The 15,617-nt window shown below is 47.7% G+C and overlaps 1 protein-coding gene across 1 annotated transcript; it reads left to right on the forward strand.

Moving 5' to 3' along the window:
- Positions 1-13,471, forward strand: CCT5 (chaperonin containing TCP1 subunit 5). Its single transcript, XM_041731516.1, has 11 exons — positions 1-170; positions 2,647-2,707; positions 3,191-3,355; positions 5,070-5,268; positions 6,910-7,102; positions 7,182-7,331; positions 9,844-9,963; positions 10,634-10,819; positions 11,400-11,537; positions 12,013-12,193; positions 13,199-13,471. Exons 1-11 carry the CDS (start codon positions 66-68, stop codon positions 13,324-13,326), a joined length of 1,626 nt encoding a protein of 541 aa, XP_041587450.1. The 5' UTR covers positions 1-65; the 3' UTR covers positions 13,327-13,471.
- Positions 13,472-15,617: the final 2,146 nt, after the last annotated feature.

A 15,617-nucleotide genomic window follows, 5' to 3' on the forward strand; every position in this document is an offset into this window, starting at 1 on the left:
AAGGCGTGTGCTCGGTTCCGGAGCGGTCTCCGCCGGTTGGGGGAAGTGAGCGCTGCTGCTGCACCATGGCGTCGGTCGGAACCCTCGCCTTCGATGAATATGGGCGTCCTTTCCTCATCATCAAGGATCAGGATCGCAAGTCTCGTCTTATGGGGCTCGAGGCCCTCAAGGTAACGGGCCGGCCGCTGGCGGAGGCTCGGGGGAGGCGGCCGGGGTCCGCGCCTGCGCGCGGCTGGGAGCGGCTCCGCCATGTGCTCCCGGGAGGGCCGGGGCCCTGCGCTCCGCTCTCCGCGCTCGGGCGAGGCCGGCGTACGAGCCCGCAGTCCCCGTGTGGGGGCCGGGAGGAGCCGCTCGCGCCCTCCTGCGTTGGGGGCGCAGTTGGGTGTTTGGGCGGTGCGCCCGCCCCCGAGCGCTTCTGCAGCCCCTGCTCGTCGGCCCCGGGCTCGCGGGGCACCTGGCCAGGGACGAGCACGGCCCCAGAGAACCAGGCTCCGTGTCCCTGTGGCTCCCTAGAGGCTGTTCGTCTCCCAGCGCCTTTCTGCACGGCCTGATGCTGGACGTGGTGCCGTTGAAAGCGCTAAACGTGTGCCCTTAGACAAGAAAGCCCCCGCCAGAGGGAAGGCGGACACGCAGAACCGTGACGCGGGGCCCGCCAGGCGGCGTGCGGCTGCAGCCCCGTCGGGTGGGGCCAACGGTGGGGGGGCTTTGGGCCCGGCGTGGGGTCCCGCTTCGAGAGTGCCGCGGGCGGCCTGTGGGCGCGGGGCCGGCAAAGGCAGGCGCGTTGTCGGGGAGCGCGCGGCCTGCTTCGAGTCCTGCCGCCGCCCGCGGGTGGAAGTCGTGGGACGCCTGGCGGTCGGGGTGTTGGCCGCGGGAGGGGGTGTCGGGCACCGCTGTGCGAGCAGGCGGGCCCGGTGGGCCGCAGGGGGCCGGGCGCAGTCCGCTGAGGTCATCTGAACGCGCCGGGGAAGGTGTGAGGCCGGGCCCTCCCTAGGGCTTGTGTCTTAGGCGAGCGAAGACCCCGTGCAGCCCCCTCGCTGTCGGCCTTAGGGCCTGCCGCACCGCGTCTCTGAAGCTCCTTTCTCGGTGGGGGCGGTACACGCACCCGTCGGGCTGAGGCGGAGGGTCACGGCGGCGACTTCAGGAGGGGCGGTCAGCGGGAGGACCGCGTGGCACCGTGGTGCGCAGGGCTGCCTCTGCGCCAGCTGTACCGCTACCCACGGACGTGTGCTGTACTCCTGTCACCCTCGTGCTGAGATGGGTGTTCTCTTACATAGTTGGAAACCTGGCCCTGAGGTTAAGAATCTGCTTCAGGGTTCATCGTTCATGGAGACTGGGGCCGTGATTCCAGCCCGCCTCTGGCGGACCCCAGAGCAGTGGTCTGGAGCCAGAGTTCTCAGCCTTGGCAGTGTTGCTGTTTGGGGGCCCAATCGTTGTGCGGGTCGGTGCGCAGTATCCGGGCCTCTACCCACTGCATCCGTGCTAAGAGCAGCCCGGCCCCATTTGTTAGAACCAGAGGCAGGTGTGCACACTGCCGGCTACCTCCTGAGGGACAAAATCGTCCATGGTTAAGAACTGATGATCTGTGGCGATTATCCTTTAAGAAGTCCATTACGCAGACAAACCCATCAATGTGTAATTTAATGGTTACCACCATTTTCACGGATCCAGGAAGTTTGCGTCTTTCCTTACCTGCCAGATGGAGTGCTGAGGAGGGCTTCACAGAACATGTGTGTTTGAACTGCTTTGAAAATTGGTCAGGGTTTTGATGAGTGGAGAGCCTCCTGTGGACCTTACTACAGGGATGGGAGACCATACTTGGGGAACAAGCGTGGCCCATCAGCAGTGGGAAGGAACTAGCTCTCAGATTGTGGAGGGCATTGAAGAAGACGCCTAAGCCTTCAGACTTCAGTGTTGAGGCACTAGGGAGTCCCTGAAGCTTTGCTGACTGGCAGGTAACACGTTTGAGGAAGATGGATGAGGTAGCTGGATGTCAAGTGAATCTAAACAGTAGGAAGTGAGATCAGAGACCCTGGATCTCTGTAGGGCGCTGTGGGTCCAGGTCAGGTTGGCGACAGCAAGACTAGGACCAAAGGAAACATGTGGAGGGATGAGCCTGATTCTATGTGCAAACAGGAGAGGATGCTTGCAAGGGTCTGTTACTGTACTGATACCCTTCGCACGTGACAAGCAAGGATGACTTTCACATACAGGTCATGTATTGGCTGGACTGGGTCAGAGAGGGGTACATCTCTGCAGTGCACTTTAGCCGGATAGTTCAGGTTGCTATATGCGCACATCAGACTCATCACATAAAGTTAGCATTGCAGAGTGGTCTTGCAAGGCTGTCCGCTTAGACTGCCTGTGCTCTCAGCTGTAAAATGGGGGCAGGTAAGAGAACCTGCCTCTTAGAAGTGCTGAGTTAAAGTACTAGGTTCTGGTTCTTTTATGTAAGAATGGTCTAGTAAAGATGTAGTTGTGAAGGTTACCACACTTCTTTAGACTAGTGTGTTGCCTGTTGCCTCTTAGATGTAGAAGCTTCTAGAGAAGGCAAAGTATATGATTAAATTTTATAACAATCAGATGCTTTTAATTATTAAAATTCCATGTAAGTTGAACATTTGTTTTTTTGTTTGTTTCATTTTTTAGTCTCATATCATGGCAGCGAAAGCTGTAGCAAATACAATGAGAACATCACTTGGACCAAATGGTAAGAGGCTAACATTGTGTGTTTTGATGAGTGTTAATCAATTATAGACGGTAGATACAACCCTTTTTTTTTTTTAAGGTTGGAATGTGGAGCAGGAGGCATACTAGGCCCCCAACACTAACAAACTTGTATGATGTATTCCAAGCTTTCAACATGCTTATGATCGTAAGTGCAGATAGTTTTAGGTCAGGGTTTTTTCCTCCCTCTTCACATCATTTCATGAGCATTTTACAAATCATAGTTGCCCTTTTTTATGATTAATTCTACACTTAGTGATGCTCCTTTTGTTCCCCCATTTCTCTGGCTTTCACCCTTCAGATTGCTTCTGGAAACTAGAAGAGTGCATGTGGGTACTCTTCTGTATGAGTTCTGTAAATAAGAAGTAGCTCAAGAGGTCTTTTTTTTTTTTTTTTAAAGTTCTTGGTATAGATTTTATTTTTGTTCTTTTGCTTAATGCCGTGGTAAACGTTGCCGTCTTTTTAGGACTTGATAAAATGATGGTGGACAAGGATGGCGATGTGACAGTAACGAATGACGGTGCCACCATTCTAAGCATGATGGACGTCGATCACCAGATTGCCAAGCTGATGGTTGAACTGTCCAAATCACAGGATGATGAAATTGGAGATGGGACCACAGGGGTGGTTGGTAAGAAAGCAAAATAGGCTGATACCTTGTTTCAGAGGTGTTAGTTAAAAATCACACACACACCAGGAATGTTGACTCTGCCAAGAATGTTTACTCTGAGTCTGGTCATAGGGATCCCTGGGTAGCTCAGCGGTTTAGTGTCTGCCTTCGGCCCAGGGCATAATCCTGGAATCCCGGGATCAAGTCCCACATTAGGCCCCCTGCGTGGAGCCTGCTTCTCCCTCTGCCTGTGTCTCTGCCTCTCTCTCTCTCTCTGTGTCTCTCTCTCTCCACCCCGCCACCCCCCACCCCCGTCTCTCATGAATAAATAAAATCTTTTAAAAAAAAATCCAGTCATGAGGAGACCAGTCATGCAAATCCAAGCTGAATGCTCAATACAAGGCCAAAAAGTCCTTCTGGAAGAACAAGAAGGATTTGAGGGAGAGTTCAACAACTATTCTAAATCAGTCAAATGACTAAATCTAAATCAAGGAAGCGAAAGAAAAATGGCACCCAGCTATAATGCATGACACTTGATTTAATGTGGGTGTTTTTTGTTTTTTTTAACTGTAAGGGATGTTTGGGATACATGGGAGGATATTTGGATTATCCATTACAGAGTAGTGCCCTGTTAAGTTTCCTGAGCATGACAGTTATATTATAATGCTGTGGGAGAACGCTGTTGTATTTAGGAGCCATATGCCAAGGTACTTAGGGGTGATGTATCAGGATTTCTGCAACTGATTCTCATGTAGTTGAATAGAATACATGTGTGCATTTGTAGAGAAAACCAATGTGGCAAAATGGTGTTAGTAAATAAACTCTTCATTTTACTATTGCATTTTTTTCTGAAGGTCGGAAATATTTAAGTTGAAGGTAGAAGGCTTTAATGTTTTAATCTTTTCTGCAGATGAGATTTGAATTCTTTTTTATTCAACAATTACTGGGTACCAAGCACTGTTGTGGATGTGCTTGGAGTATAGCAGTATTAAAGCAAACAGTAGTATTCCTCTTTATGGGTCTAAAACTTCAAAGGAAGGAAGATGGTGGGGAAGATAAATCATAAATACATTCTTGAATCCTTTTACCACCAACATAAATTTGAATAGAAATCCCTGGCCTGGGGATCCCTGGGTGGCGCAGCGGTTTGGCGCCTGCCTTTGGCCCAGGGCGCGATCCTGGAGACCCGGGATCGAATCCCACATCGGGCTCCCGGTGCATGGAGCCTGCTTCTCCCTCTGCCTGTGTCTCTGCGTCTCTCTCTCTCTCTCTGTGACTATCATAAATAAATAAAAATTAAAAAAAAAAAAAAAAAAAAAAAAAGAAATCCCTGGCCTGGGAGGAGCACTTGACTGGCTCACTTCATAGAGCATGTGACTCTTGACCTTGAGGTTGTAAATTCGAGGCCCATGTCAGATGTAGATTCCTTAACAAAAAAAACTCTTGACTTGGGAGACACATGAAGTTTTTGCCCTTAGAAAAATGTTTTTAGGTTATATTCCTCGGTTACATTCTGTCCATCACTGAGAGCTAAACACCCATTTATAAGGGGTGAGGTATTTGATCTTTGCTAAAAGCAGAACTAGAGGCTCTCTTTTAAGAAATCACTCAGCCTCCAAGATACTTTTACCTTTGTTCCAGAACCTTCATCTTTCTAGGGTAGCCTCTAATTTGTATTGATCACATAAGCTTTAGCATTCTCCTGATATCTGCTCCTGCACTCTCCTGTCTGCAGTTCTGGCTGGTGCCCTACTGGAGGAAGCCGAGCAGCTGCTAGACCGAGGCATTCACCCGATCAGGATCGCCGACGGCTACGAACAGGCCGCCCGCATCGCTATTGAGCACCTGGACAAGATCAGCGATAGTGTCCTTGTTGACATAAAGGACACTGAGCCCCTGATTCAGACTGCAAAGACCACACTGGGCTCCAAAGTGTACGTGGACAGTAAAGTGCCACTGTTAGCACTTGTAGAGAGGAAGCAGAACGTGTGCCTGTTACTAACGGCATCCTTTCAGAGGGCCGCTGGGAGCCTCCTACTGGCTCCGTGCACTGCTTTTTGGTTTGCTTTGTTTTTAATACAGGTCTAGCTACGTGGGTCTGTTTTAGTTGGAAACTGAAGTTCTAGGTTTGGGTATTATATCCTCACCACAGTATATGTAAGAGATACAGTTCTTTCATTTAACAGGTTAGGTGGTGTTAGAAATCAAGCAGAAAATGGTCCTACTTGAGGAATGTTAACTTTCAACACACTTCTTACCGTTTCTTTGCTGGAAAGCCATTTGGGGTTAGGGGTTCCACTTTCCACTTATTGAACAAGCAAGTTACTGGTCCAGAATTTTAATTTAGTAAGAAGGGACAGTCCTCAAATTGACTTACATTGGGTGTTTTCAGCATTTGCATAATGCCTGCTATTTATCAGGCCTGCTGCCTGTCTTGAGAGCACAAAGACACAGTTCCTGTCCCCTGGAGACTCAAAGCAGCCTGCGCCAAGAGACACACTTATTTGAACAATAATAGAGATTTACTGGTTCTTGCTGTGATGTAGCATAAAAATCAAGCCTGATGTGCTTTATTACACTGATTATTTTGAATCAAGATCAGTATAAGAAATGTCTTAATTTTTAATTTGTATGTGTGGTAGTTTTAGCAAAAAGAAAGACATAGTCTTGACTCAGATGTCAGGAGGAATGCAACAAAAATTGTTGCTCCCTTTTCCCCAAGGAGAGACCTCTACCTCAGTGCTGTGCTCGAGTGTGCTGGGTGCCTCCTGTTGTACAGGTGCTGAGATTAGCTGTCTAGAGGAATGGCCTCTCACAAGTAGAGTGCTGTTCTCCTGGAAGGAAAGTGTTACCCTTGGGTGAAATGACAACAACAAATCTCATGTTGTTAGAGCTTTATAAATTGACCTTGCTTTCTTTGCAGGTCTTTATAAAATCCAAGGACGCATAGGTCTTTACTACAAAAAATGTTTGGAACAACTAATACATGGCCAAATATATTCAGCATAAAACAAAATACCATAAATCCCTTAGTTAGGATTTAATAACACTTTTAGAGTGTCCTGGTTATCTTTTCTCTAAACTGACTCGGGATTTCAGGCATTGTGTTTGAAGCATATGTTTCAGGCATTAACTTGTTTGAAGTACTAAATTTCCCTGCAGTTTTTCCAGAACCAAAGTAATTTTATTGAGCAATCTGTTCAAATGTTTCTAAGGTTTCAAAAAAAGATAATGCCACCGCTCCCTCCTCCCCAATCTGTAACTGATGTTGATGGAAGTTCTTGAAAAGGTGCAGCCCTGTCAAGGCTTCTTGCTTCTAAGTGCTCTACCTCATTTAAACAAGATGTGATTTTTTTTTTCTCCATCCCCAGTACAGTTCTCTTTGGGGTCCATGGATCCCAGATTAAGAAGTCCTGCCCCAGACTGCTGAAAGTGCAAGTTCTGGTGGCATTGCTCTCTGCACACTGAGCATCCTTAGCTTTATGAAGTATCTGAGTTACCATGTCCTATTACATGCCCTGCTTTGGTTACAGCAGTCGTCAAGGAATGTGAAAGGTTTGTTCTGTTTTCACCAGGGTTAACAGCTGTCACCGGCAGATGGCTGAGATCGCCGTGAATGCAGTCCTCACCGTAGCCGACATGCAGCGTAGAGACGTTGACTTTGAGCTAATCAAAGTGGAAGGCAAAGTGGGCGGGAGGCTGGAAGACACTAAACTCATTAAGGGTGTGATCGTGGACAAGGATTTCAGTCATCCACAGATGCCAAAAGTAAGTCTGTGCCTTTCAACCTCAAACTGTTTTTTCATTCTTAAATTCACCAACTTAAGGGTTTTCTTTCTCCCCACAGCAAGTAGAAAATGCTAAGATTGCAATCCTCACGTGTCCGTTTGAACCACCAAAACCAAAGACCAAGCATAAGCTGGATGTGACCTCAGTAGAAGATTATAAAGCTCTTCAGAAATACGAAAAAGAGAAGTTTGAAGAAATGATTCAACAAGTAAGACTTACTGTAGCTCTTAGTAAAATTTAGGCTCTCAAGGGATACAGTTAGCTGTAGATCTGTGGATGATAAATAACACATGGTGCTACCTAAATTGTCTCAGTACTTCGTTATGTGACTACAGAAAACGTGTTATCAGTATGAGCTGCCTTATTTCACTTTTGAGTTATAAAAGTAATAAATGTTGACAGAAGAAATCAAAGGGCACAGAAAGGCTTAAGGAGGAAAGAAATCTGATTTTGTCTTAAAATGGTAATGTGTACAGTGCCTAAAAGAGTGGACTGGTTACTTTATGCTGTGCTTTTGATTTTACAACACTTGTTTTCCTGGACCCCTCTAAGCTAGTATGCCCAGGGTTTGGACTGACTTCAACATAGCTTTAGCGCTAGCACGTGTTCCAGACATCTAAATACAACCTGTAGGGGAAAGAGTTACTGAGTAACAAGAATTTATTTTTTCTGAATAACAAGAATTAAACTAGAATGCAATTATAGTGATTCTAGTTCATTGCTCTTACAAGTCAAAGTATTATAAACACCTGTCCCTTCTTCTCTGGCTGTTAATATTTTGCGCATGCATACCCTGACAGTGGCTCCTCTTTGGAACTCTGCCCTTGGGAATTTACAGCATCAGCACTCCATGAACATGGGTATCAATTAAAACATAACTTACCTTAAAACATAACAGACTAGGAACTATCTTGATGTCTGTCTTCGCAGGAGTAGTTGTATTCATTTACTCCTACACGATCTGTATCTACCTACCATATATCAGGCACTGTCATAAGTACCTGAGACACAGCAGGGAATAAAGCAGAGCTCTTGATCTTGAGGCACAGAATAAGGGGTGGGGCTCTAGTCAGGACAGTGGTTAAAGAAAGCCTCTCTAGTAAAGTCTTTTTAAAAAGGAAAAGAAGGCCTCTCTAAGGCAGTGACATGTGGCCAGAGACTTAAGTGAGAGAGCTGTGTATCTGTGAAGAGCATTCCAGGTTGAGGTAAGGTGGCCATGGGCAGTATAAGGTCCTGAAGCAACACATGGTTGGCATGTGCAGGGAATAGCAAGAATGAGAGCCTGGAGTGTGCTGGCAGGAGTTTATAAATACAAACCCATTATCTGGGCTACAAGGCTGCCGTGGAAATGCCAGCCGAGGTGCGCTGGGCCAGAAGATGGCAGGAACTAACAGGCCAAAGGAGTTGGATGGATCGTGTTGGTGGATGTACCGGGTCCTGGGAACAATGGGACTAGATGCTAACATTCTAAATGAGAATGCCCCCCCCCCAAAAAAAGAATGTTGAAGAATGTTGCCCAAAGAGGAATGTTGACAGTAGCTGTGAGGACTGAGAAGGACCCCTCTTATTTTGAGCACGTGGGAGGGAAAAACTAACCATTTGAGGAGAGAGAACTGAGGCAAGTTGGTTTCAGGGGACATGCTGTTCAGAGCAGGAATGTGCCAGAAGCAGTGCCAGAATGAGTGGGCTGCTCACAGACTGAGTTCAGAGAGCCAGTATGGAAGACTGAAGAGGCCTGGGTGCAGACAGTGGAGTAATGGACATGGGGTGTGACCCGGCTACCACAGGCAACCGCCGAGGGCAAGATGGACAGACAGTTTGGGTCATGGTTGCCTTCCTGGGACAGGTAGCTGAGCCATTTGCAGGGGTGAGCAGCAGGATCAGCTCTGGGGGCCTCGCCTGTTAATCCACAGAGGATAGCTCACTCAGGAGAGTAAACCACGTTGAGAGACGTGTATCAAAGATGCTGCTTCTGTTAAACACATGAATGAAATTGTCTCAAGGGTATTTGTGGTGAGACCCAGCTGTCACCCTGGGACCCGGTGTGTGCTAAGCCTTGTTGACACGTCTTTGTTTTTATTTCACTGTAACCACAGGGTTCAGTGTGAATTACTGACTCTTATAACTTAGTTTACAGGGATCCCTGGGTGGCGCAGCGGTTTGGCGCCTGCCTTTGGCCCAGGGCGCGATCCTGGAGACCCGGGATCGAATCCCACATCAGGCTCCCGGTGCATGGAGCCTGCTTCTCTGCCTCTCTGCCTGTGTCTCTGCCTCTCTCTCTCTCTCTCTCTCTGTGACTATCATAAATAAATAAATAAATAAAAATTAAAAAAAAAAATAACTTAGTTTACAAACTGAGGTGTTCTAGGGGCACCTGGGGGGCTCAGTTGAGTATCCATCTTGATTTGGGTTCAGGTCTTGATGTCGGGGTCGTGTCGGGCTCTGCACTTGGCTCTGAGTCCACTTGAGGTCTCTCTCCTCCCCTCCTGTGCTTGTGCCTGCATGCTCTTTCTGCCTCTCAAATAATTCTTTAAAAAAAATGTTCAGGTGATTCCCATTGGTACCTGTTCATTATTTGGAATTTGGGCCTGACAGAAAGTAGACCCTTGGATGTTTCCTCTTTTCTGTTTTAACGCGCCCCCTTAAACACCCCACTGTGCATCCCATGTTCCGAGCACAGGGGACACTTTTATTAACATGATTGGCGTTTTTTTCCCCAGATTAAAGAAACGGGGGCTAACCTAGCTATTTGCCAATGGGGCTTCGACGATGAAGCAAATCATTTACTTCTTCAGAATAACCTGCCTGCAGTTCGCTGGGTAGGAGGACCTGAAATAGAGGTAGGAAGCTCCATGCGAAGAGTGCTCTGAACGCAGGCACTGAGCCTACGATGCCTGTGCATATGGGGGGTGGGAGGGCTGCTGTGATAGCACTCACCTTCAGTAACCTCGTTGTGCCCAGGCTCCATAGACTAGAGGAAGAGGAGTGGGGAGACAGAAAAGTGCTGAAATCTTTATTTGTAAAAATTTATTTTTTTCTAACAAAAGTGCAGTGTATTTCGGGTGTTCCAGGGTACTTAGAAGTGCTTTCCATGTGTCATCCCACTTGGCTCTCTGAGGCAGGAAGACCTGTCTTGCTCACTTCTGTGTCAGCCACATGCTGGCAGTTGTCCCAGGTGTGGTCATGTCCAGACATACACGGCCCCTGGTCCTCACTGCCACCAAGGTTTGGTGAGAGGCCGCTGCACACAGCTCAGTCCAGTCGGTAGAGGCAGTTAAGAGCCATGGGGAGTGTTGCAGGGTAATGGGGCCAGACCTGACACCACCTCTCCAGAAGCATGCTGATTGGACGTGGCTTTGGGGTTGACCTTGCCATTTGGGGCTGGTGTGGGTTAGCACTTGCATGCAGCAGGTGGTCCTAGGTGGAGCTTAGCTCATCTACGGTCTAAAGTAGAAAGATTGGGGTTCACCAGTGTCCTCTTCCCTTTTCCACCTGACCCACCCCACCTAGCTGATCGCCATCGCGACAGGAGGACGGATCGTCCCACGGTTCTCAGAACTCACTTCTGAGAAGCTGGGCTTTGCTGGGCTCGTAAAAGAGATCTCCTTTGGGACAACTAAGGACAAAATGCTGGTCATTGAGCAATGTAAGAACTCCAGGGCTGTGACCGTTTTCATCAGAGGAGGAAATAAGATGGTGAGAATCTGCTTCTTTGTCCAGTATTTGTTCTGCTCTTGGTACCTGATTTGCTTTGCCCATAACATATTTAACTGAGATATACTTGCTGGGTGTGTTTGGGGGTTTTGGGTTTTTTTTTTCTTTCCCCCAAACTGTTGTAAAATTACCAAAGACCACAACCTAATATTAATTTTGCAAGGCACCCTGGCCTCTGAGTCGCTTTGGTGAAAGTTAGGGCCTAAGGACATAACCGCTGCTAACCTCTCCCTTGTTGGAGAATGGATACTTAGTGCATCCTGCTCTGTTACACTCGTGAGGTTCTTGGTCGGCTTCGGGTTTGTTGGCCCCTTCCCTTGGTTGTGTGTCACACCCAGAATGAGTCCCTGGCTGCCTCTGCCTGGTTTTAACTACATTACAGAGAAAAGGGGGGTGTTAAAGATAGAAACCACCTGGTAATGAATGTTCTGGCCTGTATCTCCATTTGTTCTTAACCAACACAGTTTTAATTGGGGTGGGGGGTGGGGGTGGGTAGGAGTATTTGACTCTAAAACAAACAGATTGTGATAACAGTGATTTAGGCAAAGCTGTCTTCCCTTAGATCATCGAGGAAGCAAAGCGATCCCTTCACGATGCCCTGTGCGTCATCCGGAACCTCATCCGTGATAACCGTGTGGTGTATGGCGGAGGCGCTGCTGAGATAGCTTGTGCCTTGGCAGTTAGCCAAGAGGCGGACAAGGTAAGGCCTGTGGGGGCTCATGACAGACTAAGGCATTTCTGGACCGGGGTGGGTGAGGCAGTGGTGCTGAGAGCAAAGGTGGGGGAACCTGGACTCACGTAAACAAGGCACCATAGCTGTGGGTGGCCAGTGCCTGGTCTGTGGGTCTCATCCACATACTCAGGCACAAGTTACCAAATACTGGCATTCTCGGCCATTCCAGCCTTGACAGTAACTCTGCAGTGTTGTTATGTTGTTTGAAGTTTAAAGTTAATTGAATATGATAACAAAATAGCTGATTTGAGACTTCTCTCCCATGTATACCTTTTCCTCACTGTGTGGCGACATTTAAATATTCTGATAGATTAAAAATTAACCTATTCTTAGAATTCTTCATGAGTTAGGTTTTCAAAGGATGTGATTTAATTACATTTCCAAGTACGCTGGCTAATTGTTTTTTGCACAGCACGCTAACCATAACCCTATACCCTTCTAGTGCCCAACCTTGGAGCAGTATGCCATGCGGGCTTTTGCTGATGCCCTGGAGGTCATCCCCATGGCCCTTTCCGAAAACAGTGGCATGAATCCCATCCAGACTATGACCGAGGTCCGAGCCAGACAAGTGAAGGAGATGAACCCTGCTCTTGGGATTGACTGTTTGCACAAGGGTACAAATGGTGAGGCGCTGTCACAACTTGGAGGGCTCTGTTTGGTTCACATTGAGTGATTTTGTACTGGCTATACTGTGTGTAGTGCATTGTGGGAGCATCTCCTGTCTTTTTAAATACTTATGCGCTTAAGATATTCAGAATATTAGAATGTTTTATTACCTTAGGAGTTGGCTAGTCTGCTAGTCCTGGCAACATAGCCCCATTTTAATGACTAAACTACAATGTGCTGTTTCATACCAAAGATGGCTTCCATTTTAATCTTTGGTTTTTAGAAAATCATTCCTATCTTTTTTTACACAGATGTCTGTCAGGTAGGTTCTGGGCATCATGGGAAGCAGCTCTGAAATGGACTTCTCCCACTCAGCTGCTTCTGGGGTCATGTCCCCGAATCACGGAGTGTTCTCCTCTGTGCTGCGCTGCAGCCGCTCATGTAGTTTAAAGGCTGGCCTAGCTGGGGCTTGTTGGACGGTGGTGTGGGTGATCGCTGTATTCGGGTGTGCCCAGAGTTTTCACACTTCTCCCCGACCACGGGATCAGGATTTGTGCTTTCGCTTAGAATGGCAGCTGTGCTCTGGGCTTTAGTTCATGGCCAGGGATTTTAATAACAGTAGCAACTCTTCATCAGACAAATGTTAATTTTTTTTTTACTTGAATGCCTGGTTCTACTGAACTTTATAATTTTTAGGCCTTTGGAATTATTTGCATTTCAGGTATAGTCCGGTTTTTTTCACTTATTTTGGCCTTACTAAATGATGTTATTAGTGACTACTTTTTGTGGGTGAGAGGTCTCTGAAGGCCATTAGCTAGTCGCCCAGCACTTGAGCTTGTCATTGAAGAGAGGACCCTGCCTCCCACAGCTTTCTGGCCCCTGGGTTCAGTCCTGTTCCTCTGAAATTGTAGCTGGGACTGAGGGATTCTTGTAGATTGGTATTTCTAAGTTTTGGCATGATTGTATTAATGAGAGCAAAATTATGAATAAGAAATACATTTAGGATAATCTGTGTTTTCCAGATATGAAGCAGCAACATGTCATAGAAACTCTGATTGGCAAAAAGCAGCAGATCTCTCTTGCAACACAAATGGTTAGAATGATTCTGAAGATTGATGACATCCGGAAGCCTGGGGAATCTGAAGAATAAGGAAAAATGGAGAATAAGATGTAGTAGTAAGACCCACTGCTGTGACTGAATAAAGGGATGTCCTGTGACGCATCTGCAGTTATTTATTACTGTCCTTTTTCAGACACTGTAGATGTGACAGTAAATAAAAACAGCTGTTTGGTAACCATGGCTTTACTTGTTCAGAGATGTTCAGTGGTGGGGGTGCTACCTCAGAAGCTTTTGTATTCATTCCATTAAAGTCATCCCTTTAAACAACTGTTATCTCCTGTTCAAGAAACACCGACTGTACCGATCAAATGCCTTAAGGAGTTTGAGTGGATCTTTTTTTTTTTTTTTTTTTTTAATATGTGGGTACTTTCAACAGCTTAAACATTTGAGTTCCTAAGATTTATTGGATGACTATGGGCTTGATCCTATAACATACTCAAATGCTGCACCTCTGAATAGATGGTTCCTTTGATCATAGAGACACGTCTGAGAAAAGTGTGGGAAGCCACAGGAGGTTGCAGGGTGTCCTCAGTGCTCCTAGGGTACAGTCGCATGGGGAGCGTGGACCAGGAGGGCTGAGGCCAGCGTGCATCCTGGCTTCACAGATTCCCCCAGGCCCTCCCCAGACAGCCATCAGTGGATGTTGGAATGGGTTGAGTGGAAGGAAAGGTTTCATCACTGCGTGGGTAGACCTGTTTCCTTCCTCAGGTGACGGGCTAACGTGACGCAGCCCTTAGCACAGAGCAGGCCTTGTTTTGAGCCTGAGCTGGACCCTAATGCTCTCACCACCCTGGGAGGAGACGTTCTCTCACAGCTTCCAGGAGAGCCTGTTGTCTGCTCTCACCTCCTGGCCACTGAGCAGCAGAGTTGGGTCAGACCCAGGTGGTCTGGCTCCCGGGTCTGCTCATTCCCTACGCTGTTGTGCCCTATGCATGGTTCTCTAGATTCATTTTTCTGGAGAATCATGATAGAGTTTGAGTGCCTTCAGGGGAGAGAATTTGCTGACAGGACTAGTCCAATGATTATAATTAGGTGAATTGTTGCTGTCCACGACAACCTCTGACCATTCAGAGTTTGGTTCTGTGAACCTGGATGGTAATGAGTCCTGCCAGGGTCCTCATTGCTTCTCTGTGAACGCACTGGTGGTTTGGTGAAGTGAGGCTCCTGCGGCTTAGCTATTCTGTAGAATGTTGTGGAATAGCCAGTCCAGTTTTGAAAGCTTAAAACTTCCTGAATGCTGGGCTGCCTGGGTGGCTCAGTCAGTAAACGTGTGCCTTCGGCTCAGGTCATGATCCAAGGGTCTTGAGTTCGAGTCCTTTGCCAGATGCCCTGCTCAGTGGGGACTCTGCTTCTGCCTCTGCCCCTCCCCACCTGTGTGTTCACATGCTCTATCAAAGGAACAGATGAAAAAACAAACCTGCACATAGAACCTGGTCTGTTCCATTTTCAAATGTATCCTGCACTATTATCACCTGTACTGCTAGGCTTGGCATGGCGTCCAGGTGCGTCGGTTCTAGATCTGGGGTCCAGTCCTACAGACCCTGCTTACAAGGGCTTACTCCAGCCTGCAGACAGCACAGCGGCTTGCTGTGGACCGGTCCTGCCTGAAGGGGTTCAGAACTGCGTGAGAAAAGCCACGAAACCACCCGTCTCCCAACATGGGCCTCGCGTGTTCCCAGCGGCATTGGGGGTTGAGAGAAACCACGTGGCCCATGAACAGGAAAACTAGAGATGTTTCACAGACTTCTGATTTTGCTTCAGGTAAGGACCTCTCCAAGGCAGTGTGAGCTTTTTTTACTCTGGTTACAATTCTCTTGTCAAGTTCTATATACATAGTGCCAAGAACCTTTACATCAGCACTGTAATGAACATGAGGACACTGGGTAAAAGAAACCAGTCTTATGTCAGATGGAGAAGCTCTGGAGTCCTCAGTAGCCCATATTGGGACCCATGACACCAGGAGTGCGGGGTGGGACACGTGTGTTTTGCCTTCAGCTGTTAACTTTCCACCTGACACCGGCATTTCTCCTGATGGCCACACAAGTCCCAGAGAGCTTCCTCACAAAGTGCAGGATCAGTCCCTGTGCTTCAACCGACCACCATCTGTGTGGCAACGGCTGAAGGCACGTGTCCCCGAGGCCAGACTCTCACGCAGGACAGCGGACAGCACTTGCCTGCTAGTTCTCAACTCCTATGCTTGCTGGGTTTATTCCATGTTCCGAAACAGCCTGGCCTTTAGTTATACGCAACCACTGCAGCTGCCTCTGGAGGGGCCGAGAAGCTAGTGTGCTGTGTGCAATGGGTTCTGTATCCTCTGTCCT

Source organism: Vulpes lagopus, chromosome 17, assembly GCF_018345385.1.
Source record: "Vulpes lagopus strain Blue_001 chromosome 17, ASM1834538v1, whole genome shotgun sequence".
Lineage (NCBI taxonomy): Eukaryota > Metazoa > Chordata > Mammalia > Carnivora > Canidae > Vulpes > Vulpes lagopus.

Excerpts from the sequence above, each read along its gene's own strand:
- CCT5 (XM_041731516.1), top strand. The coding sequence starts at position 66 with ATGGCGTCGGTCGGAACCCTCGCCTTCGATGAATATGGGCGTCCTTTC. Across the intron at positions 9,964-10,633 it reads TAGGAGGACCTGAAATAGAG|CTGATCGCCATCGCGACAGG; the intron begins GTAGGAAGCTCC and ends CACCCCACCTAG. Across the intron at positions 12,194-13,198 it reads TTTGCACAAGGGTACAAATG|ATATGAAGCAGCAACATGTC; the intron begins GTGAGGCGCTGT and ends TGTGTTTTCCAG.